General features: G+C 48.4%; 1 protein-coding gene across 3 annotated transcripts in view; it reads right to left on the bottom strand.

Moving 5' to 3' along the window:
* Positions 1 to 4270: 4270 nt before the first annotated feature.
* Positions 4271 to 27129, bottom strand: part of iqgap3 (IQ motif containing GTPase activating protein 3) — a 29816-nt gene continuing 6957 nt past the window's right edge. For 2 of the 3 annotated variants that reach the window (XM_079275814.1, XM_079275812.1), the window contains exons 7-37: positions 26293 to 26406; positions 26038 to 26216; positions 25873 to 25954; positions 23269 to 23432; positions 23063 to 23150; positions 22666 to 22829; positions 22219 to 22379; positions 21995 to 22113; positions 21744 to 21907; positions 21526 to 21616; positions 21022 to 21413; positions 20756 to 20926; positions 20597 to 20680; positions 18163 to 18234; positions 17988 to 18057; positions 17688 to 17896; positions 17410 to 17562; positions 16630 to 16793; positions 16327 to 16551; positions 16089 to 16229; positions 15903 to 15987; positions 15577 to 15809; positions 15364 to 15496; positions 15160 to 15262; positions 14887 to 15028; positions 14690 to 14777; positions 14399 to 14611; positions 14004 to 14167; positions 13542 to 13649; positions 11033 to 11141; positions 4271 to 4800 (exon numbers count right to left, since the gene is read on the bottom strand). In XM_079275814.1, coding sequence (XP_079131940.1) covers positions 4687 to 4800; positions 11033 to 11141; positions 13542 to 13649; positions 14004 to 14167; positions 14399 to 14611; positions 14690 to 14777; positions 14887 to 15028; positions 15160 to 15262; positions 15364 to 15496; positions 15577 to 15809; positions 15903 to 15987; positions 16089 to 16229; positions 16327 to 16551; positions 16630 to 16793; positions 17410 to 17562; positions 17688 to 17896; positions 17988 to 18057; positions 18163 to 18234; positions 20597 to 20680; positions 20756 to 20926; positions 21022 to 21413; positions 21526 to 21616; positions 21744 to 21907; positions 21995 to 22113; positions 22219 to 22379; positions 22666 to 22829; positions 23063 to 23150; positions 23269 to 23432; positions 25873 to 25954; positions 26038 to 26216; positions 26293 to 26406 — 4499 coding nt within the window. In that variant the 3' untranslated portion in view covers positions 4271 to 4686. The remainder of the gene's footprint in view (positions 4801 to 11032; positions 11142 to 13541; positions 13650 to 14003; positions 14168 to 14398; positions 14612 to 14689; positions 14778 to 14886; positions 15029 to 15159; positions 15263 to 15363; positions 15497 to 15576; positions 15810 to 15902; positions 15988 to 16088; positions 16230 to 16326; positions 16552 to 16629; positions 16794 to 17409; positions 17563 to 17687; positions 17897 to 17987; positions 18058 to 18162; positions 18235 to 20596; positions 20681 to 20755; positions 20927 to 21021; positions 21414 to 21525; positions 21617 to 21743; positions 21908 to 21994; positions 22114 to 22218; positions 22380 to 22665; positions 22830 to 23062; positions 23151 to 23268; positions 23433 to 25872; positions 25955 to 26037; positions 26217 to 26292; positions 26407 to 27129) is intronic. The other variant, XM_079275813.1, reaches the window with a different exon arrangement.

The following is a 27129-nucleotide window of genomic DNA, read 5'->3' on the forward strand; positions in this document are numbered from 1 at the left end:
TGATGGGGAGGAGCAAAGCATGATGGGATATAGCTTGCAGAGACTTTTTTTTTAAGGGTGGTGATTTACTGTGAAGCTTATCCATCAGATAACAATTTAAAAAACCACGTCCTGGTCTTCATGAAGGGCTGCACCAACTAGGAGGTTATTCAAACAGAGAAATAGGGTTCAATTCGAGTTTTTAAAATTTGAGTCACAATTTTAAATTAGGACCTCTGGTTCTGAGGTTAACAATCAAATATAACTGTTAAAGACTCTTCTGTCCTCTTAGAGCCAGAGACCAGACCGAACCTTTTCAGCTGACTCAGCAATTCTAGATTCTAAACGAGAACCAATCACGGCTCAAAACAACTTAAAATCAACCTTCAGAGAAGACCAACACATCCAGCGTTCCTTTATTTCCTCTTATTTCCTAAAAAGCTGAACGTCTTTTAGATCAATAAGAGAAGTCGTTGCAGCTCTCCAGTTTTCCAGGAAGCTTCTTTTCCGGGTCAACGATCGGTTTACAAAAACATTCCTGATGCTTCCTCATCATTAAACTATAAAAAAGAAGACATATAACCTGACTTGTTTGATGTTTACAGATGCACAATTTTGCACTGAGGTCCATTTTTTTCTCACGGTAACGAATGAAAAACATGAACTTTCTTCTTCTGGACCTGAAGTTCATCCTGAAGGTGGAACTCTTGAAAACAAACTGTCATCTTCTCATCAATAAAGCTAACATATTTATATTTGAATTGATAAGCTCCTGTTCTGATTGAAGAATGTGATGACGTGTGAAACTACCTACTGCACTGTATGTGCTCTACTTAATCCACTATTTCAGTGTAAATGATGCAGAGTTCCTCTGAATGAATACTCTTCATTTTACTGTTCAGAGGGACGTTTGAAACGTCCACCCTGACGATGTTTCCGTACTTTAACCGGGGTGATGTTTTGATCTGATTTGTTTTTGAGATGAACTTAAAATGGTTTTCGTCTTCGTGAAATTCCAAAGAAGTCGTGTGGACGATGTGAATCAAAACCTGCTGAGACTGTAAATACTGTAAAGATGAGCCTGTACTGTAATGTCAATGCTGAAGCACTTCATCTGGTTGGACTCAAGGGGGCGCCGAAGGACACTTAAAGGAACAGTCCCATGTTTTTATTTTCTGTGTGTCCAGAACAGAAATAATGATGTATAAAGACCTACAGGTGCTAAATACCAGAGTGGGAGTGTTTTGATTTGCCTCAACATAATAACAGCGCTAACTGCTAACGCAGCTAGCAAATAGTCTTAAAATAGTTGGTTATATATATATATTTCTATATATATATATATATATATATATATATATATATATATATATATATATATATATATATATATATATATATATATATATATATATAGAAATATATATATATATATATATATACTGTGCTCCTTTAAAAAAAAAAAAACAGCACCTGTCCCACTGGATAGTGGAGGCCATTGCCGATACATACAAGGCGAGCGGCTGCGCTCGGCCATCCGGGGTGTAGGGTCACTACCAAGAGTGTCTCCACACCGAGGGCAAGCCTGAGAGGTGTGCCTGTGGGGGATATATGTGCGGCGGCCTCATGGGCATCACCGAGCACATTCACCAAACACTACAGAGTTAACTTTGCCACCCCTCACCCACTGGGGAGGGTTCTTTGGCCAATTTTCTCTGCCGGAGCTATAAGAGGTAGTTACTGTGCTTCCTCGTGACTCTTTTGGTATAAGTCATCCAGTGTGAAGCACTGCCTCTGGCGGTCAGTAAGGATGAAATAGAACGAAAGTTACGAATGTAACTACGGTTCTATGAATCCTGGATGACCGCCAGAGTTCTTGGTCACTCGGAATCCCGTGAACTCGCGAGAAGATTCCATAGGACTGAGCTCAGGATGACACCGGAACTTATAGACGACGGGGTCATCCTAGGTCACACGTGACTTTGTTGATATAAATATTCGACCTGCGCATGCGCGAGACGGAAGATATCCAGTGTGAAGCACTGCCTCTAGCGGTCATCCAGGATTCATAGAACCGTAGTTACATTCGTAACTTTCGATTTCGCCAACTTCTTTTACAAGAAGGTAAACGATATCAGATCCTCCTTCTCTCAGCCCCCCTCCCCCTCAGCTCTCCCTCCGCTCTCCATGCCCCATCTTACCCTATCTGACTCCCCCAACGAGGTCCTCAACCTTGTTCCTCAACCTCTTCTCCCCTTTCTTTCCAAAACACTTGAACGTGCTGTCTCTACTCAACTGTCTTCCTATCTCCACCAGAACAGCCTCTTGGACCACCAGTCCGGGTTTAAGGTGGGTCATTCTACTGAGACAACCCTCCCTGCGGTGACTGTCGCTCTCTGTCTCTCGGTCCGTCTCTCTGTCCTGTCCTGCTAACCTCCAGTCTGCTCCTCAGTTAGCCAGCCAGCTAGCCTCCTTTGTAGACTTCTGGTCCGTATTCCTTACAGGCCTCAAGAGGGCTCTCACTCCTCGGTCCAGTCTCCTGGCCATCCACCAGAACGATCTTGCTCTTCAGTCCTACCACCTGTCTGTCAACCGAAGTGATCTTGCTCATCGATCCTGCCTCCTAACCCATCCACCAGAGCGATCTTGCTCTTCGGTCATGCCTCCTAACCCATCCACCAGAGCGATCTTGCTCTTCGGTTCAGTTTGTTTGGCCACCCCCCTGAGAGATTGTGCCCATCTGCCGTGCCCCCACGCCATGCATCTGAGGTCCCCTGCTCCGCCCCCATTCTTCAGTTCCCTGGCCACTTTGTCCCTGTTGGTTGCTTCCTTTTTTGTCATTTGGAGCGTCTGTGAACTGATTAAATACCTGCTTGATACCTGCCTGCTCTCTGGACTCTCACTCCTGTAAGGTCATTTAAGTGTCTTCATTGCTTCAGCCTTCCCTAGAGTCTGCATTTGGGTCCTCCTCATCTTCAGTAGTCTTGATGTCAGCAGACGTTTTGTGAATACATGTATTTTAACATCAGTATCTTTCTTGTTTAAAAACACAAATGTGTTGTTTTTGCAGCCGTTAACCATCACCAACCAACTCTACGGAACTGCTTCAGTGACTGTAGAGACTCCGCCCATACATCAAACCCTGCCCACCGATGCGATGGCCCCGGCAGCATCGAAGCAAAGGCCACGCCCCCTGATGACCACCATCTCTTTGTGTGACATAATATTTAGACCACAAAATATGATTGATGGCAATCAGGAGTTTTTAAGCCGTGTTCACACCATTATAATTCAATTATTGCATAGAATGGAATGATTTGAGAGTTCCAAACACTTCAATGAGCTTCACGTCACTGATCTGATTTACGTCATGACACCATTTAGTGTAATCAACACTTAACTGATCACATTCAGATATTTACGGACAAAACTGTAAATATGTTCAGGGGAAATTGTTTTACCTCATTTAAGTTTCTAAAACTGAGCTCAGATCAGCTGATTACCTTTTGATGTCTTTAACGTTTAATGAGGAAATACCACAAACTGAATATGTAATCTATTTTTAGTCTTGCACCTTGATTCAACTGTGGAATAAAAACATATTTGATTGTTTATCTGCAGAGTAAACTCTGAATCTGTTCAGTCAGGCAGAAATTATATATAGAAGAGTGTATCAGAAAATACTATAAATAGAAAAATATCAACATCAGCATTTAAAACGTGAAAAACCAACCATCGATCTTTCAGCAGGAGAAACAAAATCACATTTAAAGTTAAAGCTATATCTTCGAGAACATGATGTGAACAAGTGATAAGCGTGTTACAACCAGTGAACAGGAAGTGACCATATCAGGACTGAGGAGTGACGTAGAGACGCCGTGTACGTCTCTGGTAGAGACCTGTCAATCAGCGTGTAGCCCCGCCCTAAAGCATCCCCTGCTTTATGGTCTGTGTGACTCTAAATGGACCATAATGTACTAAATGAACATCATGCTGTATTGAAGAAGACTTGAAACTAGAGATTGAGACATAAACTCATGTTTACAATGTTTACTGAGGTAATAAATCAAGAGAGAAGTAGAGTCATTTTCTATAGACTTCTATACAACCAGAGGAGTCGCCCCCTGGTGGACACTAGAGAGAATGCAGCTTCAACACTTGAAGCACTGACTTCACTTAAACAGGAGGTTGTCTGACTAAACCAGCAGAACGACATCATCTTCATACTGATCTCAATGAGCTAATCAACGAACAAATTGATTCCAGTCAGAAACAGCTGAAGACGTTCAGATGTTTAATGAAGACAAAACTGTTTAGACAAGTAAAACCCAAACACGTTCAAATAAAACAAAGTGACAGAAAATATTTAGTCGTCGATCAGTCATCAGCTGTTGATCAGTCATCAGCTGTTGATCAGGAGGAGTGGTTAGGAGCATAAACATGTTGTACTTTATTGCTACAGTAAGGTAATATGTAACTGAGCTTTGGTAATAATGTAATGACATTTATGTCAATATAAAGCTTATTTGACTGATGAGTGAAGAGATTATAAAAAACACGATGCCTCACTCTGTAAACTTTAGTGAGATATAGACAGATAGGAGTGATAGAAGATGCTTCACTCTGTTCTATGTATTAAAACATAACACATATAATATATAAATGAACACACAAAGAGAGATCGGAGTGTACAGTGAATCACTTGGTTCATTTCTTGAAGAACTTCTTGTTGAGAAGGAAGATGAGCAGGTTAACGTTGACCTTCGCCTTGTCGAACATCTTCATCACCGCCACACCTTCATACTGCAGCTGTAGCAGGTCCTGTAACACACACACACACACACAGCTCAGTAGTTGGTCTGCTTTAGCTCAGTAGTTGGTCTGCTTTACCACAGTAGTTGGCCTGCTTTAGCTCAGTAGTTGGTCTGCTTTAGCACAGTAGTTGGTCTGCTTTAGCTCAGTAGTTGGCCTGCTTTAGCTCAGTAGTTGGCCTGCTTTAGCTCAGTAGTTGGCCTGCTTTAGCTCAGTAGTTGGTCTGCTTTAGCTCAGTAGTTGGTCTGCTTTACCACAGTAGTTGGCCTGCTTTAGCTCAGTAGTTGGCCTGCTTTAGCTCAGTAGTTGGTCTGCTTTAGCTCAGTAGTTGGTCTGCTTTAGCTCAGTAGTTGGTCTGCTTTAGCTCAGTAGTTGGTCTGCTTTAGCTCAGTAGTTGGCCTGCTTTAGCTCAGTAGTTGGCCTGCTTTAGCTCAGTAGTTGGCCTGCTTTAGCTCAGTAGTTGGTCTGCGTTAGCTCAGTAGTTGGTCTGCTTTAGCTCAGTAGTTGGTCTGCTTTAGCTCAGTAGTTGGCCTGCTTTAGCTCAGTAGTTGGCCTGCTTTAGCTCAGTAGTTGGCCTGCTTTAGCTCAGTAGTTGGCCTGCTTTAGCTCAGTAGTTGGCCTGCTTTAGCTCAGTAGTTGGCCTGCTTTAGCTCAGTAGTTGGTCTGCTTTACCACAGTAGTTGGCCTGCTTTAGCACAGTAGTTGGTCTGCTTTAGCACAGTAGTTGGCCTGCTTTAGCTCAGTAGTTGGTCTGCTTTAGCTCAGTAGTTGGCCTGCTTTAGCTCAGTAGTTGGCCTGCTTTAGCTCAGTAGTTGGCCTGCTTTAGCTCAGTAGTTGGCCTGCTTTAGCTCAGTAGTTGGCCTGCTTTAGCTCAGTAGTTGGCCTGCTTTAGCTCAGTAGTTGGCCTGCTTTAGCTCAGTAGTTGGTCTGCTTTACCACAGTAGTTGGCCTGCTTTAGCTCAGTAGTTGGTCTGCTTTAGCACAGTAGTTGGTCTGCTTTAGCTCAGTAGTTGGTCTGCTTTAGCTCAGTAGTTGGTCTGCTTTAGCTCAGTAGTTGGCCTGCTTTAGCTCAGTAGTTGGTCTGCTTTAGCTCAGTAGTTGGCCTGCTTTAGCTCAGTAGTTGGCCTGATTTAGCTCAGTAGTTGGCCTGCTTTAGCTCAGTAGTTGGCCTGCTTTAGCTCAGTAGTTGGCCTGCTTTAGCTCAGTAGTTGGCCTGCTTTAGCTCAGTAGTTGGCCTGCTTTAGCTCAGTAGTTGGCCTGCTTTAGCTCAGTAGTTGGTCTGCTTTAGCTCAGTAGTTGGTCTGCTTTAGCTCAGTAGTTGGTCTGCTTTACCACAGTAGTTGGTCTGCTTTAGCACAGTAGTTGGTCTGCTTTAGCTCAGTAGTTGGTCTGCTTTAGCTCAGTAGTTGGCCTGCTTTAGCTCAGTAGTTGGCCTGCTTTAGCTCAGTAGTTGGTCTGCTTTAGCTCAGTAGTTGGTCTGCTTTAGCTCAGTAGTTGGTCTGCTTTAGCTCAGTAGTTGGTCTGCTTTAGCACAGTAGTTGGTCTGCTTTAGCTCAGTAGTTGGTCTGCTTTAGCTCAGTAGTTGGCCTGCTTTAGCTCAGTAGTTGGCCTGCTTTAGCTCAGTAGTTGGCCTGCTTTAGCTCAGTAGTTGGCCTGCTTTAGCTCAGTAGTTGGTCTGCTTTACCACAGTAGTTGGCCTGCTTTAGCTCAGTAGTTGGTCTGCTTTAGCACAGTAGTTGGTCTGCTTTAGCTCAGTAGTTGGTCTGCTTTAGCTCAGTAGTTGGCCTGCTTTAGCTCAGTAGTTGGTCTGCTTTAGCTCAGTAGTTGGTCTGCTTTAGCTCAGTAGTTGGCCTGCTTTAGCTCAGTAGTTGGCCTGCTTTAGCTCAGTAGTTGGCCTGCTTTAGCTCAGTAGTTGGCCTGCTTTAGCTCAGTAGTTGGCCTGCTTTAGCTCAGTAGTTGGCCTGCTTTAGCTCAGTAGTTGGCCTGCTTTAGCTCAGTAGTTGGCCTGCTTTAGCTCAGTAGTTGGTCTGCTTTAGCTCAGTAGTTGGTCTGCTTTAGCTCAGTAGTTGGCCTGCTTTAGCTCAGTAGTTGGCCTGCTTTAGCTCAGTAGTTGGCCTGCTTTAGCTCAGTAGTTGGTCTGCTTTAGCTCAGTAGTTGGCCTGCTTTAGCTCAGTAGTTGGCCTGCTTTAGCTCAGTAGTTGGCCTGCTTTAGCTCAGTAGTTGGCCTGCTTTAGCTCAGTAGTTGGCCTGCTTTAGCTCAGTAGTTGGCCTGCTTTAGCTCAGTAGTCGGCCTGCTTTAGCTCAGTAGTCGGCCTGCTTTAGCTCAGTAGTCGGCCTGCTTTAGCTCAGTAGTCGGTCTGCTTTAGCTCAGTAGTCGGCCTGCTTTAGCTCAGTAGTCGGCCTGCTTTAGCTCAGTAGTCGGCCTGCTTTAGCTCAGTAGTCGGCCTGCTTTAGCTCAGTAGTCGGCCTGCTTTAGCTCAGTAGTTGGCCTGCTTTAGCTCAGTAGTTGGTCTGCTTTAGCTCAGTAGTTGGTCTGCTTTACCACAGTAGTTGGCCTGCTTTAGCTCAGTAGTTGGCCTGCTTTAGCTCAGTAGTTGGTCTGCTTTAGCTCAGTAGTTGGTCTGCTTTAGCTCAGTAGTTGGTCTGCTTTAGCTCAGTAGTTGGCCTGCTTTAGCTCAGTAGTTGGCCTGCTTTAGCTCAGTAGTTGGCCTGCTTTAGCTCAGTAGTTGGTCTGCTTTAGCTCAGTAGTTGGTCTGCTTTAGCTCAGTAGTTGGTCTGCTTTAGCTCAGTAGTTGGCCTGCTTTAGCTCAGTAGTTGGCCTGCTTTAGCTCAGTAGTTGGCCTGCTTTAGCTCAGTAGTTGGCCTGCTTTAGCTCAGTAGTTGGCCTGCTTTAGCTCAGTAGTTGGCCTGCTTTAGCTCAGTAGTTGGTCTGCTTTACCACAGTAGTTGGCCTGCTTTAGCACAGTAGTTGGTCTGCTTTAGCACAGTAGTTGGCCTGCTTTAGCTCAGTAGTTGGTCTGCTTTAGCTCAGTAGTTGGCCTGCTTTAGCTCAGTAGTTGGCCTGCTTTAGCTCAGTAGTTGGCCTGCTTTAGCTCAGTAGTTGGCCTGCTTTAGCTCAGTAGTTGGCCTGCTTTAGCTCAGTAGTTGGCCTGCTTTAGCTCAGTAGTTGGCCTGCTTTAGCTCAGTAGTTGGTCTGCTTTACCACAGTAGTTGGCCTGCTTTAGCTCAGTAGTTGGCCTGCTTTAGCACAGTAGTTGGTCTGCTTTAGCTCAGTAGTTGGTCTGCTTTAGCTCAGTAGTTGGTCTGCTTTAGCTCAGTAGTTGGCCTGCTTTAGCTCAGTAGTTGGTCTGCTTTAGCTCAGTAGTTGGCCTGCTTTAGCTCAGTAGTTGGCCTGATTTAGCTCAGTAGTTGGCCTGCTTTAGCTCAGTAGTTGGCCTGCTTTAGCTCAGTAGTTGGCCTGCTTTAGCTCAGTAGTTGGCCTGCTTTAGCTCAGTAGTTGGCCTGCTTTAGCTCAGTAGTTGGTCTGCTTTAGCTCAGTAGTTGGTCTGCTTTAGCTCAGTAGTTGGTCTGCTTTACCACAGTAGTTGGTCTGCTTTAGCACAGTAGTTGGTCTGCTTTAGCTCAGTAGTTGGTCTGCTTTAGCTCAGTAGTTGGCCTGCTTTAGCTCAGTAGTTGGCCTGCTTTAGCTCAGTAGTTGGTCTGCTTTAGCTCAGTAGTTGGTCTGCTTTAGCTCAGTAGTTGGTCTGCTTTAGCTCAGTAGTTGGTCTGCTTTAGCACAGTAGTTGGTCTGCTTTAGCTCAGTAGTTGGTCTGCTTTAGCTCAGTAGTTGGCCTGCTTTAGCTCAGTAGTTGGCCTGCTTTAGCTCAGTAGTTGGCCTGCTTTAGCTCAGTAGTTGGCCTGCTTTAGCTCAGTAGTTGGTCTGCTTTACCACAGTAGTTGGCCTGCTTTAGCTCAGTAGTTGGTCTGCTTTAGCACAGTAGTTGGTCTGCTTTAGCTCAGTAGTTGGTCTGCTTTAGCTCAGTAGTTGGCCTGCTTTAGCTCAGTAGTTGGCCTGCTTTAGCTCAGTAGTTGGTCTGCTTTAGCTCAGTAGTTGGTCTGCTTTAGCTCAGTAGTTGGCCTGCTTTAGCTCAGTAGTTGGCCTGCTTTAGCTCAGTAGTTGGCCTGCTTTAGCTCAGTAGTTGGCCTGCTTTAGCTCAGTAGTTGGCCTGCTTTAGCTCAGTAGTTGGCCTGCTTTAGCTCAGTAGTTGGCCTGCTTTAGCTCAGTAGTTGGCCTGCTTTAGCTCAGTAGTTGGTCTGCTTTAGCTCAGTAGTTGGTCTGCTTTAGCTCAGTAGTTGGCCTGCTTTAGCTCAGTAGTTGGCCTGCTTTAGCTCAGTAGTTGGCCTGCTTTAGCTCAGTAGTTGGTCTGCTTTAGCTCAGTAGTTGGCCTGCTTTAGCTCAGTAGTTGGCCTGCTTTAGCTCAGTAGTTGGCCTGCTTTAGCTCAGTAGTTGGCCTGCTTTAGCTCAGTAGTCGGCCTGCTTTAGCTCAGTAGTTGGCCTGCTTTAGCTCAGTAGTCGGCCTGCTTTAGCTCAGTAGTCGGCCTGCTTTAGCTCAGTAGTCGGTCTGCTTTAGCTCAGTAGTCGGCCTGCTTTAGCTCAGTAGTCGGCCTGCTTTAGCTCAGTAGTCGGCCTGCTTTAGCTCAGTAGTCGGCCTGCTTTAGCTCAGTAGTTGGCCTGCTTTAGCTCAGTAGTTGGCCTGCTTTAGCTCAGTAGTTGGCCTGCTTTAGCTCAGTAGTTGGCCTGCTTTAGCTCAGTAGTTGGCCTGCTTTAGCTCAGTAGTTGGTCTGCTTTAGCTCAGTACTCGGCCTGCTTTAGCTCAGTACTCTGCCTGCTTTAGCTCAGTAGTTGGCCTGCTTTAGCTCAGTAGTTGGCCTGCTTTAGCTCAGTAGTTGGCCTGCTTTAGCTCAGTAGTTGGCCTGCTTTAGCTCAGTAGTTGGTCTGCTTTAGCTCAGTAGTTGGCCTGCTTTAGCTCAGTAGTTGGCCTGCTTTAGCTCAGTAGTTGGCCTGCTTTAGCACAGTAGTTGGTCTGCTTTAGCTCAGTAGTTGGTCTGCTTTAGCACAGTAGTTGGTCTGCTTTAGCACAGTAGTTGGTCTGCTTTAGCTCAGTAGTTGGCCTGCTTTAGCTCAGTAGTTGGTCTGCTTTAGCACAGTAGTTGGTCTGCTTTAGCACAGTAGTTGGTCTGCTTTAGCTCAGTAGTTGGCCTGCTTTAGCTCAGTAGTTGGTCTGCTTTAGCACAGTAGTTGGTCTGCTTTAGCACAGTAGTTGGTCTGCTTTAGCACAGTAGTTGGTCTGCTTTAGCACAGTAGTTGGTCTGCTTTAGCACAGTAGTTGGTCTGCTTTAGCACAGTAGTTGGTCTGCTTTAGCACAGTAGTTGGTCTGCTTTAGCACAGTAGTTGGTCTGCTTTAGCACAGTAGTTGGCCTGCTTTAGCTCAGTAGTTGGCCTGCTTTAGCTCAGTAGTTGGCCTGCTTTAGCTCAGTAGTTGGTCTGCTTTAGCTCAGTAGTTGGCCTGCTTTAGCTCAGTAGTTGGCCTGCTTTAGCACAGTAGTTGGTCTGCTTTAGCACAGTAGTTGGTCTGCTTTAGCACAGTAGTTGGTCTGCTTTAGCACAGTAGTTGGCCTGCTTTAGCTCAGTAGTTGGCCTGCTTTAGCTCAGTACTCGGCCTGCTTTAGCTCAGTAGTTGGCCTGCTTTAGCTCAGTAGTTGGCCTGCTTTAGCACAGTAGTTGGTCTGCTTTAGCACAGTAGTTGGTCTGCTTTAGCACAGTAGTTGGTCTGCTTTAGCTCAGTAGTTGGTCTGCTTTAGCTCAGTAGTTGGTCTGCTTTAGCTCAGTAGTTGGTCTGCTTTAGCTCAGTAGTTGGTCTGCTTTAGCTCAGTAGTTGGTCTGCTTTAGCTCAGTAGTTGGTCTGCTTTAGCTCAGTAGTTGGTCTGCTTTAGCACAGTAGTTGGTCTGCTTTAGCTCAGTAGTTGGTCTGCTTTAGCTCAGTAGTTGGTCTGCTTTAGCTCAGTAGTTGGCCTGCTTTAGCTCAGTAGTTGGTCTGCTTTAGCTCAGTAGTTGGTCTGCTTTAGCTCAGTAGTTGGTCTGCTTTAGCTCAGTAGTTGGTCTGCTTTAGCTCAGTAGTTGGTCTGCTTTAGCTCAGTAGTTGGTCTGCTTTAGCTCAGTAGTTGGTCTGCTTTAGCTCAGTAGTTGGTCTGCTTTATTACCTGGTATTTAAGGAGGAACTCTTCCATTTCGACTCCGAGGAATCGAGTCTTGACGTTGAAGCTTCCTCTCTCAGGTCCAGGAACGATGTCAAAGACCACGTTCTTAAACCTGGAAGATCAGATCGGTTCACTTCATGAGAGAACATGTGTAGCTGTGTGTGTAGCTGTGTGTGTAGCGGTGTGTGTAGCTGTGTGTGTAGCTGTGTGTGTAGCGGTGTAGCTGTGTGTGTAGCTGTGTGTGTAGCTGTGTGTGTAGCTGTGTGTGTAGCTGTGCGTCTCACTGTGTGTGTAGCTGTGCGTCTCACTGTGTGTGTAGCTGTGCGTGTAGCTGTGCGTGTAGCTGTGCGTGTAGCTGTGTGTGTAGCTGTGTGTGTAGCTGTGTGTGTAGCTGTGCGTCTCACTGTGTGTGTAGCTGTGCGTGTAGCTGTGTGTGTAGTTGTGTGTGTAGCTGTGTGTGTAGCTGTGTGTGTAGTTGTGCGTCTCACTGTGTAGCTGTGTGTGTAGCTGTGTGTGTAGCTGTGTAGTTGTGTGTGTAGCTGTGTGTGTAGTTGTGTGTGTAGCTGTGTGTGTAGCTGTGTGTGTAGTTGTGCGTCTCACTGTGTAGCTGTGTGTGTAGCTGTGTAGTTGTGTGTGTAGCTGTGTGTGTAGTTGTGTGTGTAGCTGTGTGTGTAGTTGTGTGTGTAGCTGTGTGTGTAGCTGTGTGTGTAGCTGTGTGTGTAGTTGTGTGTGTAGCTGTGTGTGTAGCTGTGTGTGTAGCTGTGTGTGTAGCTGTGTGTGTAGCTGTGTGTGTAGCTGTGTGTGTAGCTGTGTGTGTAGCGGTGTAGCTGTGTGTGTAGCTGTGTGTGTAGCTGTGTGTGTAGCTGTGTGTGTAGCTGTGTGTGTAGCGGTGTGTGTAGCTGTGTGTGTAGCTGTGTGTGTAGCGGTGTGTGTAGCTGTGTGTGTAGCGGTGTGTGTAGCTGTGTGTGTAGCTGTGTGTGTAGCTGTGTGTGTAGCGGTGTGTGTAGCTGTGTGTGTAGCGGTGTGTGTAGCTGTGTGTGTAGCTGTGTGTGTAGCTGTGTGTGTAGCTGTGTGTGTAGTTGTGTGTGTAGCTGTGTGTGTAGTTGTGTGTCTCACTGTGTAGCTGTGTGTGTAGCTGTGTGTGTAGCTGTGTGTGTAGCTGTGTGTGTAGCGGTGTGTGTAGCGGTGTGTAGCTGTGTGTGTAGCTGTGTGTGTAGCTGTGTGTGTAGCTGTGTGTGTAGCTGTGTGTGTAGCTGTGTGTAGCTGTGTGTGTAGCTGTGTGTGTAGCTGTGTGTGTAGCTGTGTGTAGTTGTGTGTGTAGTTGTGTGTGTAGCTGTGTGTGTAGCTGTGTGTGTGTAGCTGTGTGTAGCTGTGTGTGTAGCTGTGTGTAGTTGTGTGTAGCTGTGTGTAGCTGTGTGTGTAGCTGTGTGTGTAGCTGTGTGTAGCTGTGTGTAGTTGTGTGTAGCTGTGTGTAGCTGTGTGTGTAGCTGTGTGTGTAGCGGTGTGTGTAGCGGTGTGTGTAGCGGTGTGTGTAGCGGTGTGTGTAGCGGTGTGTGTAGCGGTGTGTGTAGCGGTGTGTGTAGCGGTGTGTGTAGCTGTGTGTGTAGCGGTGTGTGTAGCTGTGTGTAGCTGTGTGTAGCTGTGTGTAGCTGTGTGTAGCTGTGTGTAGCTGTGTGTAGTTGTGTGTAGCTGTGTGTAGCTGTGTGTGTAGCTGTGTGTGTAGCTGTGTGTGTAGCGGTGTGTGTAGCGGTGTGTGTAGCGGTGTGTGTAGCTGTGTGTGTAGCTGTGTGTGTAGCGGTGTGTGTAGCGGTGTGTGTAGCTGTGTGTGTAGCTGTGTGTGTAGCGGTGTGTGTAGCGGTGTGTGTAGCGGTGTGTGTAGCGGTGTGTGTAGCGGTGTGTGTAGCTGTGTGTGTAGCTGTGTGTAGCTGTGTGTAGCTGTGTGTCTCACTGTGTAGCTGTGTGTGTAGCTGTGTGTGTAGCGGTGTGTGTAGCGGTGTGTGTAGCGGTGTGTGTAGCTGTGTGTGTAGCTGTGTGTGTAGTTGTGTGTGTAGCTGTGTGTGTAGCTGTGTGTGTAGCTGTGTGTGTAGCTGTGTGTGTAGCTGTGTGTAGCTGTGTGTGTAGCTGTGTGTAGCTGTGTGTAGTTGTGTGTCTCACTGTGTAGCTGTGTGTAGCTGTGTGTGTAGCTGTGTGTGTAGCTGTGTGTGTAGCTGTGTGTAGCTGTGTGTCTCACTGTGTAGCTGTGTGTGTAGCTGTGTGTGTAGCTGTGTGTGTAGCTGTGTGTGTAGCTGTGTGTAGCTGTGTGTCTCACTGTGTAGCTGTGTGTGTAGTTGTGTGTCTCACTGTGTAGCTGTGTGTGTGTAGCTGTGTGTGTAGCTGTGTGTGTAGCTGTGTGTGTAGCTGTGTGTGTAGCTGTGTGTGTAGTTGTGTGTCTCACTGTGTAGCTGTGTGTGTAGCTGTGTGTGTAGCTGTGTGTAGCTGTGTGTGTAGCTGTGTGTGTAGTTGTGTGTCTCACTGTGTAGCTGGTAGGTCCTGGATCTCTAACAGAACTCCCTTCTCCTGCAGTCGGGTGGCGCTGTAGCTCAGAGCAGGAAGCTTCTTCTTCCCCTTATTGGTCGATTTACTGCAACACATAACCAATCACAACATTCACCTTTGACCTCCCCTCCCCCCCCCTCTCCGGTTCTCTGTGTTCCTCCTGCGTCGCTCTGTCCTCTTCTTTAATGTTGCGTTAGTTGCGGGTTATTAATTGTTGTTATGAAGCTCTCAACACACTCACCATAACTAGCTCTGACTGTAGCGCTGTTAGCAGTGAACAGTATATTCTGCTTCCTGTTGGAGACAGACAGAGCGGTGTACGCCCAGCACGACCTCTCACCCTCCACCCGTCTGTCTACGTCACAATACTCAGCTGGCTGATACTGACGTCATGTTTAAACCAGAATAACAACAACACTAATAGTGTGTGTGAGTGCACCTGTTGGCGGTCAGGTTGTCCAGACAGGAAGTGATGTAATGTCTGTAGTAGTCCACCTGCTGGCTGTGGAAGCTGCTCTTTGCCTGCAGGCTGCTGAGAGTCTGACGGAGCTTCTGTAGCTCCGCCCCCCGACGCTGACGGTGCACTCGCTGCTGACGGATGTCCTGGTGGTGGTGGGAGTATTACATCATCATCATCATCATCATCATCATCATCATTATTCATTTGCTAATATTTTGGTCCACGACGGAAAGAAATGAAATGGTGAGTTTCCACATTACGACTTAAAGCTCATGAGTGAGTATTTCACGTTACTGCACCTTTAACTGTGACCCGACAGGAAGTTTAGCTCACAAAGACCTGAACTTCCCGCGTGTGTGCGTTTGCTCGGTCACCTTTGCGATCATCTGCAGGATCTGGTTCTCGGTCTGAGGTGGTCTCAGGACTCCCAGACCCTCCAGACGACGAAGACACCTCAGGATCTTCCTCTTCTTCTCCTCTAAACTCAGGTTGCTGTTTGCGACCAGCGACTGGTTCCTCTTCATCTTCTCAGGTGTGCGAGCGTCTCGCTGATTTCGCTGCTGGACCAGCCAATCGTGACACGCCTCCTGTGAGGAGCAGAGACTGAGGTTCACCTGTGTGTGTGTGTGGGGGCTCTGTGTGTGTGTGTGTGTGTGTGTGCGTACCTGGTCACGTGACACAGATGCTCTCAGGATGTCACTCAGAGAGTCACCTGACTGAGTCCTGATGACATCAATGATCAGCTGCTTTGTGCTGAAAAAACAACAAAAGAAAAACTATTTAGTGTGATTCATGAGCAGGTGAAGCTAACAGGCTAACATGCTAAGCTAGCTGAGCAAGTGAAGCTAACATGTTAAGTCACCTGAGCAGCAGTCCTCTGGCGTCTGGTTTGTCGTTGGACTCGTTGAAGATGTCAAACTTGTTGGTGAGAGTCAGAGAAACCTCCATCTTGCTGCTCTGACACAGACTGGACTCTGATCCTGGATCTGCTGATGAAGACTCCCCTGAAGAGCAGAAAGCACAGACGTCAGATCCTGGTTCTGGTGTCCACTCAGGTTTTTATGCACAAATTAAAATGTGGAGTCACACTGGTACGAACAGGATCAAGTAGTACAAGTAGTATTAGCTGCAGTACCAATGAGGTCCTGCAGGGTGGGAACTGATCCGAGGTCCTTCAGCAGCAGTCTGAGAGAGTCTGAAGGGTCCGGACACAAAACCTCCTGCTGCTCCAACAACAACTAAACACACAAACACACAGAATGAAGATGCAGACGTGGTGTTCCCGGTACGGTCCAGGTCTAGACTCAGGTACAGGTCCAGGTCTAGACTCCATACAGACCTGGTGAGTGTTGAGCAGCTCGCTGACGGAGATGTAGACGACGGGTTTGTTGACGATGAGCAGCTCCGAGTATTCGTCCATGTTGAATCTGTCTTCTGGTTCAGGAACGTCACAAACGCACAACAGGAACTTCCTGTCAAGAAGGAAATAGTAAATAAAGTCTTGTGTGCTTGTTCTGAATCCAGAGCTCAAAAGTCGTGTCAGGACTCTGACCTGAACTTGTAGTGGGTCTGGCTGATGTACTGGTTCAGGGCTCTGACGTGGTACCCGTCTCCGTGGAAGTGTTTGTTGGCGGCGGCGTGCTGCAGCATCCGGGCGACGGAGCCCAGGATGTGCCGCTGCTCCGGCTGCAGGGACGAGCCGGCGGACCGGTCCACCACGTCAAAACCGTCCGGGGCCACGATGGCCGGGTTCATGTAGCGATAGTAGACCAGGTTACCAACGATCTGAGGGACAGGAGGCAGTGAGACAACTCTGACACTGGTGGTGGATTATGGGGCTGGTACTGGTTGAGGCTCTGTCTAATTCCTGGAGCCTACCTTGTAGAGTTCGTCCTCGCTGGCTTCAGGGAACTTTGCCTTCAGAGCGTCTCTGAGAACCTTCGCTGCGTAACGTAATCCATAACTACAACAAACACAAAACACACAACATCAATGTGATGTCTGTGGAGGTAAAGGGCGGAGTAAATAAAGTCCGGAGGCCTCCGGCAGTTTCCGGAGACCTACGGTAGTTTGTAGAGGTTGGAGGTGATGGCTTTGAAAACTCGGTCTGTCAGGTTCTTGAGGTTGATGATGGCGATGGCGATGCGTCTCTGGACTTCAGGGTGACTCAGAGCGTCTGCAGGTGAAACCTCGTACGGCAGAGAGCTGCAGGGGGAGTCAGGTAAAGAAAGATGCACTGGTCACAAAGACAGATGTCCACAGACATCTACAGCCCTGCAGGTGAATCAGTGTCTGTTCAGACCTCTTGTGTCCGGTCTGGGTCTCCGTCTGGTTGATCCAGGTCTTGTAGACGTCCACCGGGTCGGTCCTGATGCTGAGAGTCCTGTCCAGCAGGACGTCCTGCAGAGCCGGACCCAGACACTCCCGCAGGGCGTTCTGACCGCGAGCGTGACGGTAAAAGTTCACCAACATCTTGATGACGGTGGGATTTCCTGTGACCACGTCCTGAGGCTGCTCCACCTTCAGTCTGACACCATCACACAGGTAAAGGTTACAACACAGTCACAGCGTGCGTGTTAATGTGTGCGTGTTGTGAGTGCATCACCTGATCTCGTATCGCAGCGCCTCAGTGAACAGCTGCAGCAGCAGGAAGGCCTCTCTGCAGTCGGAGCCGTAGTTAAACAGACTGAACACAAACATCTCCATGAAGGAGGTGGAGCGACTCTGAGGCATCAGGAAGATCAGCTGAGCCAGGTAGAGAGGCTGCGTCTGAAACAACACACACTCCCTTAAGATATGCAGGTACAACAGGTGTGTGTGTGTCTCACCTGCAGCAGGTACAACAGGTGATGTGTGTGTGTCTCACCTGCAGCAGGTAGAACAGGTGATGTGTGTGTGTCTCACCTGCAGCAGGTACAACAGGTGTGTGTGTGTGTCTCACCTGCAGCAGGTAGAACAGGTGATGTGTGTGTGTCTCACCTGCAGCAGGTAGAACAGGTGATGTGTGTGTGTCTCACCTGCAGCAGGTAGAACAGGTGTGTGTGTGTGTCTCACCTGCAGCAGGTAGAACAGGTGATGTGTGTGTGTCTCACCTGCAGCAGGTACAACAGGTGATGTGTGTGTGTCTCACCTGCAGCAGGTAGAACAGGTGATGTGTGTGTGTCTCACCTGCAGCAGGTACAACAGGTGTGTGTGTGTGTCTCACCTGCAGCAGGTAGAACAGGTGATGTGTGTGTGTCTCACCTGCAGCAGGTACAACAGGTGTGTGTGTGTCTCACCTGCAGCAGGTACAACAGGTGTGTGTGTGTGTCTCACCTGCAGCAGGTACAACAGGTGTGTGTGTGTCTCACCTGCAGCAGGTACAACAGGTGTGTGTGTGTCTCACCTGCAGCAGGTACAACAGGTGTTGGTAGGCTTCCAGTCGCTCCCTCCTCTCTCTGCTCAGAGCCTTTAGTCCTTTACTTCTCTCCAGGTCCATCATGTCTGACAGCTGCTCCTTGTTCTTCTTCGTCAGCTTCTTACAGTGCGACACCACTTCCTGTTAAAGAGAGAGCTTCGTTAACGAGGACACAACCACTAACAAGGCATGATGGGGTCTGGTTTATGTAATCTGGGTAGGAATTACCTGTTAAGCAGTGAGTTACCTGTTAACAGGTGAGTTACCTGCAGTGTGGCTCTGTTTCGGACCAGCAGGCCGATCTTCAGGTCCATCAGGTCCAGGTCTGCCTCCAGCTGTCGGTTGAAGCGGATGCTCCTCACCACCTCCTCCCTCAGACGCAGTTGCTCCGCCTCCTCTCTGATGTCGGCGTCACCCAGGTCGAGCAGGTGAACAAACTTCCTGACCACAGACAGGGGGGGTGTGGCCGAGTGCACTGAGACAGGTGAGAGGAGGGGCCATTAATGCTCACAGCTGTTCCAATCACAGGTAACCCCTCGTTAGCGTTCCCTCATTAGTGAACTCACCCAGCATCCTGTACTGGTCTCGAGCTCTGTTGGCTCTGAAGAAGGCCTGGATCTTTACGACAGCACCCACCTGTGGGGGACACACACACACACACACACACACACACACACTTCTCAGATCTGTTCCAAGTGTGGACACAGTACAGTGTGAATCTGAGAAATCAGGACGACTCACATGACTTCTGAAGAAACTCAGTCGAGCTCGATATTTCCTCCTCGCAGACCACATCTTCACAAACGACTGGATCTGTGAATAAAAAACGTTAACCGTCACAGTGTAAATAAAGTTTACCGTTAACCATCAGAGTGTAAATAAAGTTTACCGTTAACCATCAGAGTGTAAATAAAGTTTAACGTTAACCATCAGAGTGTAAATAAAGTTTATCGTTAACCATCAGAGTGTAAATAAAGTTTAACGTTAACCATCAGTGTAAATAAAGTTTACCGTTAACCGTCAGAGTGTAAATAAAGTTTAACGTTAACCATCAGAGTGTAAATAAAGTTTAACGTTAACCATCAGAGTGTAAATAAAATTTATCGTTAACCATCAGAGTGTAAATAAAGTTTAACGTTAACCATCAGTGTAAATAAAGTTTACCGTTAACCGTCAGAGTGTAAATAAAGTTTAACGTTAACCATCAGAGTGTAAATAAAGTTTATCGTTAACCGTCAGTGTAAATAAAGTTTACCGTTAACCATCAGAGTGTAAATAAAGTTTAACGTTAACCATCAGAGTGTAAATAAAGTTTATCGTTAACCATCAGAGTGTAAATAAAGTTTAACGTTAACCATCAGAGTGTAAATAAAGTTTAACGTTAACCATCAGAGTGTAAATAAAGTTTATCGTTAACCATCAGTGTAAATAAAGTTTACCGTTAACCGTCAGAGTGTAAATAAAGTTTAACGTTAACCATCAGAGTGTAAATAAAGTTTAACGTTAACCATCAGAGTGTAAATAAAGTTTAACGTTAACCATCAGAGTGTAAATAAAGTTTAACGTTAACCATCAGAGTGTAAATAAAGTTTACCGTTAACCATCAGAGTGTAAATAAAGTTTAACGTTAACCATCAGAGTGTAAATAAAGTTTATCGTTAACCGTCAGTGTAAATAAAGTTTACCGTTAACCGTCAGAGTGTAAATAAAGTTTATCGTTAACCGTCAGTGTAAATAAAGTTTACCGTTAACATCAGTGTAAATAAAGTTTACCGTTAACCATCAGAGTGTAAATAAAGTTTATCGTTAAACTTTATTTACACTCTGATGGTTAACGTTAACCATCAGAGTGTAAATAAAGTTTATCGTTAACCATCAGAGTGTAAATAAAGTTTACCGTTAACCGTCAGAGTGTAAATAAAGTTTACCGTTAACCGTCACAGTGTAAATAAAGTTTATCGTTAACCGTCACAGTGTAAATAAAGTTTACCGTTAACCATCAGAGTGTAAATAAAGTTTACCGTTAACCATCACAGTGTAAATAAAGTTTACCGTTAACCGTCACAGTGTAAATAAAGTTTATCGTTAACCGTCAGTGTAAATAAAGTTTACCGTTAACATCAGTGTAAATAAAGTTTACCGTTAACCATCAGAGTGTAAATAAAGTTTATCGTTAACCATCAGAGTGTAAATAAAGTTTAACGTTAACCATCAGAGTGTAAATAAAGTTTATCGTTAACCATCAGAGTGTAAATAAAGTTTACCGTTAACCGTCAGAGTGTAAATAAAGTTTACCGTTAACCGTCACAGTGTAAATAAAGTTTATCGTTAACCGTCACAGTGTAAATAAAGTTTACCGTTAACCATCAGAGTGTAAATAAAGTTTACCGTTAACCGTCAGTGTAAATAAAGTTTACCGTTAACCGTCACAGTGTAAATAAAGTTTACCGTTAACCGTCAGTGTAAATAAAGTTTACCGTTAACCGTCACAGTGTAAATAAAGTTTACCGTTAACCGTCAGTGTAAATAAAGTTTACCGTTAACCGTCACAGTGTAAATAAAGTTTACCGTTAACCGTCAGAGTGTAAATAAAGTTTACCGTTAACCGTCAGAGTGTAAATAAAGTTTACCGTTAACCGTCAGAGTGTAAATAAAGTTTTACTGACTCAGTAGAACATGTGTTTCTAGTCTCTGATCATGTTTCATTGTAAACAACCAATCAGAGGAGAGCTAGTAACTTTAGCAGCACCGCTAACGGCTAACTAACAGCGGTTCACTTCAGTTACACTATGATGCCTTCAGGCTCTGCTCAGTGAACATGAGTACTGGCTGAAGGTTCATTATAACGTTATCATGATGTGTTCACATGTCATCTGTAAAATGTAGTTTTGGTGATAAACTTGAATAAATCCAGTAGTTTGAAGATGTTTTCACGTTAATATAAAACAGATATTAGAGATGAATTATGATGTTTAACTTCATAACACGAGCTCTAAGCTCATTATTATACTTCATTAATAACAATAAGGATTATAAAAATATAATCTATGATTTCCTTATTACCGGTATTTGAATTGTGTGTTTTTGAAGATGAACTGTCCAGACATTTCTTTGTGAGACCTTGGAGGCTTCAAACATCACCTGTAGTTTGAGTCATGAGGCAGGCAGGCGTTACCTTGACGACAGCTCTCCAGTTCATGTAGAGAAGCTGCAGCCGGCGTCTGTACGTCTCCTGCTGGACCAACCTCCTCCAGTGAGCCTGAACACACCCGCTCACACCAGTGAGTATGATCCAGTATAAACCAGTGAGCATCATGTAGAAGTATCAGCTCACCTGGATGGTGATGGCAGCAGGGGTCTGACTGCTCAGGTAATGCCGTCGAGCCTCCAGCTTCTGTCTGAGCAGGAACCCTCGACTGACCGCCTGCAGACGAGTGACGAGGGCTTCGCTGCTCCTCCAAAGGACGCTGCGACTGTGCGAGTTTGAAACGCTGCCGACTACTTCCTGTAAGGAGGTCACATGATGTCACATGGTCTCCACTGCAGGTGTGACTGTACCTGTAGTAGAACCTGACCCTCAGGTGTGTGTGTGCATCTCACCTGTATCTGGGGCCGGTCGAGGAACACACTGTTGTTGATGAAGCCGTTGGGCTCCTCCCAGGTGCCCTCCAGTCTGTTCAGGTGCAGGTAGTAAAACGAGCCGTCGTCCAGCCGGACTCGAACCCACGGACTCCTGTTGTCTCCTGAACACAAACGGACAACGTTTACAGCTCTAGATGTTTTTGTTCTCATCAGGTGAGATGAAGTGAAGCGGTCGGTCGTACCTGAGCGCGTCCTGTCCGTCAGCAGGCCGTACAGCTCTCTCTGGTAATCTGCAGCACACGAGGGATCGACGCCCTGCAGCTGGACTTCAGGTAAACTCAGGACACGGAGAGTCTGGTTCACTTTGTTCTCCTTCACAGCCTGATTCACTGCAGCTACTGACAGACACACTGAGAGACACACACACCACCATTAATAACAACAACACACATTCATGGAGCAACAGAATAATTACACTCAAATAATAACAACAAGCTGTGATCAATAAAGACCAGGACTCACTCTTCAGCGTTTTCTGACTCTGCTGATTGGCTCTCTTCACTGCCTCCTGGACATCAGCCAACCACAGCTCAGCTCCTGGCTGTCTGCTCACCTGATTGGACAAAACAGAAAAAAATTCAGGTTCACTCAAATCAACTCAACGTTAAAGATCAAGTTCAAGTCGGAGATGTCGGTTTGAATCCCTGTTTAGCTGTGATTGGCCGCCTGCGATCGGCTACCTGAGCTTTGTGATGCCTGGTTCTGGTCAGCAGGCTCAGGTATCTGCAGGTGTTGGCAGGTAGAACCTCCTCCACACCACAGGAGGGCAGCAGCAGCGCAGACAGCAGCTTCTGAGCGTCTCCTCTCAGCACCGCCTCGTTCACCAGGCCGACAGACAGCAGCTCTGGAGGTCACACAGAGGTCAGGTGGAGGTCACACAGAGGTCAGGTGGAGGTCACACAGAGGTCAGGTGGAGGTGTATTTTGCTTACGTTGGTGTTCGTCCTGCACTGAGTTGTTGACCGAGTTGATTCCTTCCTGCAGCTGATTCCAGGTCAGCAGATCTCTGCTCACCTGCTGCTTCACTGCTGCAACCAGACACTCAAAGTACCTGACGGTGACATCATCACCACCACCTTTACATTCCTGTTACAAACGTACCGGTTTACATTTCATTGATATGTATATAGAGAGGATCAGGTCGAAGGAGTCGTACCTGTCCAGCAGGGCGTGGTCCACATCAGAGAGTCCTGCTGACGGACTGACCAATGACGAGCTGAACTGCTGCAGCTCCCCCGCTTCCAACGCCTGATTGACGAGAGCGACGGCTGACAGCATCTCCACGGCAACAAACAGCTCCTCCTGCTGCAGCTCCCCCTGGTAGAGACAGACAGGAAACACTCATTAAAACGGCATTCATATTATTGATTATGTCTCTGGTCCAGGATCAGAACTTTGATGCTCCTGGTGGATATAAAAAATAAAGTGGAGGGTGTACTTCAGGTGCACCTCAGGTGCACCTCAGGTGCGCCTCAGGTGTACCTCAGGTGTACTTCAGGTGTACTTCAGGTGCACCTCAGGTGTACCTCAGGTGCGCCTCAGGTGTGCCTCAGGTGTACCTCAGGTGTACCTCAGGTGCGCGTCAGGTGCGCGTCAAGTGTACCTGGGCGGTCTGTCTCTGCAGCAGCTGCAGCTCTCTGTGATAAAGAGTCGCAGCGAATGGAAACACTTCTGGAAGCTGGAGGTCAGCGGTCATCAGGCAGCTCACGGTGCGTCGGGGGTCACTGAGACGCAGCGAGGCATTAACACTCTGCACCGCTGCATTCACTGACACACACACACACACACACACACACACACACACACACACACACACACACACACACACACACACACACACACACACACACACACACACACACACACACACACACACACACACACACACACACACACACACACACACACACACACACAGTAAGTGGTGTCAGGGTACCTGTAGTGCGTTGAAGTGGTGTTAGTCCAGTATGGACTGGGATAGGCCCAGGTGTGTGACTTACTGGTTCTGGCTCTCTGGGCGTCCTGGTTGACGATGGTCACACCTTCCTGTAGCTCTTCAGGCTCCAGAGGATCCACACATCCCTCATCCTGGGGTCAGAGGTTAAACCAGATCAACTTTAATTTTGTTTCCACACTGAAGTGTTTTATCCGATGAGGTTAAAATATGTTGTTGTATTTCTGTGTGTTTCAGTATTTGTATGAGTACCAGGGCGTTCTGCTGGCGGTCTGCTGACAGCTGGTCCAGGTACCAGGGCCCGTTGTCAGTACGCAGGCCCCTGAGGGCCAAACATGGTAGCTGCAGAGCGGAGAGCAGAGCCAGTTCATCTGCAGAGTCCAAAGCTTCATCCACCTGCTCCACCGCAGACCGGACTGAGGGAGAGATCATCAATCTTTATATTATAAATATATATAGGAGACGGACAGGTGAGGAGACAGACAGGTGAGCAGACGGAGAGGTGAGGAGACGGACAGGTGAGGAGACGGACAGGTGAGGAGACGGGCAGGTGAGGAGACGGACAGGTGAGGAGACGGGCAGGTGAGCAGACGGACAGGTGAGGAGACGGGCAGGTGAGGAGACGGACAGGTGAGGAGACGGACAGGTGAGGAGACGGACAGGTGAGGAGACGGACAGGTGAGGAGACGGGCAGGTGAGGAGACGGACAGGTGAGGAGACGGACAGGTGAGGAGACGGACAGGTGAGGAGACGGACAGGTGAGGAGACGGACAGGTGAGGAGACGGGCAGGTGAGGAGACGGACAGGTGAGGAGACGGACAGGTGAGGAGACGGACAGGTGAGGAGACGGGCAGGTGAGCAGACGGACAGGTGAGGAGACGGACAGGTGAGGAGACGGACAGGTGAGGAGACGGACAGGTGAGGAGACGGACAGGTGAGGAGACGGGCAGGTGAGGAGACGGACAGGTGAGGAGACGGACAGGTGAGGAGACGGACAGGTGAGGAGACAGACAGGTGAGCAGACGGACAGGTGAGGAGACGGACAGGTGAGGAGACGGACAGGTGAGGAGACGGGCAGGTGAGGAGACGGGCAGGTGAGGAGACGGACAGGTGAGGAGACGGACAGGTGAGGAGACGGGCAGGTGAGGAGACGGGCAGGTGAGGAGACGGAGAGGTGAGGAGACGGACAGGTGAGGAGACGGGCAGGTGAGGAGACGGGCAGGTGAGGAGACGGACAGGTGAGGAGACGGACAGGTGAGCAGACGGGCAGGTGAGGAGACGGAGAGGTGAGGAGACGGACAGGTGAGGAGACGGGCAGGTGAGGAGACGGGCAGGTGAGGAGACGGGCAGGTGAGGAGACGGGCAGGTGAGCAGACGGACAGGTGAGGAGACGGACAGGTGAGGAGACGGGCAGGTGAGGAGACGGAGAGGTGAGGAGACGGACAGGTGAGGAGACGGACAGGTGAGGAGACGGGCAGGTGAGGAGACGGGCAGGTGAGGAGACGGGCAGGTGAGCAGACGGAGAGGTGAGGAGACGGAGAGGTGAGGAGACGGACAGGTGAGGAGACGGAGAGGTGAGGAGACGGACAGGTGAGCAGACGGGCAGGTGAGGAGACGGACAGGTGAGCAGACGGACAGGTGAGGAGACGGAGAGGTGAGGAGACGGACAGGTGAGGAGACGGAGAGGTGAGGAGACGGACAGGTGAGGAGACGGGCATGTGAGGAGACGGACAGGTGAGGAGAGGGACAGGTGAGGAGAGGGACAGGTGAGGAGACGGACAGGTGAGGAGACGGACAGGTGAGGAGACGGACAGGTGAGGAGACGGACAGGTGAGGAGAGGGACAGGTGAGGAGACGGACAGGTGAGGAGACGGACAGGTGAGGAGACGGACAGGTGAGGAGACGGACAGGTGAGGAGACGGGCAGGTGAGGAGACGGGCAGGTGAGGAGACGGGCAGGTGAGGAGACGGACAGGTGAGGAGACGGAGAGGTGAGGAGACGGAGAGGTGAGGAGACGGAGAGGTGAGGAGACGGGCAGGTGAGGAGACGGACAGGTGAGGAGACGGGCAGGTGAGGAGACGGACAGGTGAGCAGACGGAGAGGTGAGCAGACGGAGAGGTGAGGAGACGGACAGGTGAGGAGACGGACAGGTGAGGAGAGGGACAGGTGAGGAGACGGACAGGTGAGGAGACGGACAGGTGAGGAGACGGACAGGTGAGGAGACGGGCAGGTGAGGAGACGGGCAGGTGAGGAGACGGGCAGGTGAGGAGACGGACAGGTGAGGAGACGGAGAGGTGAGGAGACGGAGAGGTGAGGAGACGGAGAGGTGAGGAGACGGGCAGGTGAGGAGACGGACAGGTGAGGAGACGGGCAGGTGAGGAGACGGACAGGTGAGGAGAGGGACAGGTGAGGAGACGGACAGGTGAGGAGACGGACAGGTGAGGAGACGGACAGGTGAGGAGACGGGCAGGTGAGGAGACGGGCAGGTGAGGAGACGGGCAGGTGAGGAGACGGACAGGTGAGGAGACGGACAGGTGAGGAGACGGAGAGGTGAGGAGACGGAGAGGTGAGGAGACGGAGAGGTGAGGAGACGGGCAGGTGAGGAGACGGACAGGTGAGGAGACGGACAGGTGAGGAGACGGAGAGGTGAGGAGACGGAGAGGTGAGGAGACGGAGAGGTGAGGAGACGGAGAGGTGAGGAGACGGAGAGGTGAGGAGACGGACAGGTGAGGAGACGGACAGGTGAGGAGACGGACAGGTGAGGAGACGGACAGGTGAGGAGACGGGCAGGTGAGGAGACGGACAGGTGAGGAGACGGAGAGGTGAGGAGACGGAGAGGTGAGGAGACAAACTCACCGTTCACGAGGTTGATGTTGTTCTGAATTTCTCTCCGAGTCAGAAACTCTTCGTAGATATCTTTCTCCTCTTGATCTCCACACTGACACACACACACACACATTAAACACAGCTGGACTACAGACAGAGTTTTCTGATTGGTCAGAGAGCAGTCTGGTCTCTCACCCTATTGGCTGCCTTCTCCTTCTTCCTGGCTTTGGCCTGCTGCAGCACCTCCTGATAGGCGCTCAGCAGCGCCTCCTGCAGGTCAGTGATCAGGGCGTTAGGGTTCCTCAGAGCCTCCGCCGTCACCTCCAGATGACCTCTGTCTACCGCCTCATTGATGGCGATCACCGCTGCATGGCCTGATGGGAAAACAGAGTTACCGCCTCCTCATCCACGGTGTGAGCTCACAGCCAATCACATCTTCTCTCTCTCTACCTGCAGCCTCGTCCTCTGACAGCTCATTGGCCAGAAGTCCTCCGATCTTGTTGAACGCCGGCATCTGGATTCCATATTTCTCCAACTCTGACTTCATGTTGTTGATCTCCTCCTCTGAACACACACACACAGGTTAATGCTACGCACCTATCGGTTGATGCTGTTGAAGAAAATCATCCTAACTTTGAATTGAACTTGAATTGAACTGAACTCATTTGGGCTCACACGTAAACAGTTAATATAACGTGTTATGTAACACACATTTGGTTCTCACAAAACGTTCGTGGGAAAGGATGATCGGCGCCAGACAAAAAGTAATTAATCTCTCAAGTGTACCAAAACATTTCCGTACTTGGGGCCGTGTCCTATCAGAGGGCAAGAGGTCAAAATAGCATCACTACATGGAGTCCAGATGTGTCCTGTTTTGATTCAACAGACAGGTTTGATTGATGGAACACAGCTAAAGGGGCGTGAAATTTGACTATAAAAGTGATCTGAGGACAGTAAGATTTTGAATTTGTTTCGATATGCCAAGTTCGTGTGATGTTGACGAATATGCATTAAAACAATTCACGCTGGTTGCAACTCCAGTTCGCCGCCTTTCTCGTCATTTTGCCACAACAATGCCACGCTCCTATCTGTTGATGCTACGCTCCTATCTGTTGATGCTACGCTCCTATCAGTTGATGCTACGCTCCTATCTGTTGATGCTACGCTCCTATCTGTTGATGCTACGCTCCTATCAGTTGATGCTACGCTCCTATCTGTTGATGCCACGCTCCTATCGGTTGATGCTACGCTCCTATCTGTTGATGCTACGCTCCTATCTGTTGATGC

Source organism: Melanostigma gelatinosum (assembly GCF_949748355.1).
Source record: "Melanostigma gelatinosum genome assembly, chromosome: 9".
Classification (NCBI taxonomy): domain Eukaryota; kingdom Metazoa; phylum Chordata; class Actinopteri; order Perciformes; family Zoarcidae; genus Melanostigma; species Melanostigma gelatinosum.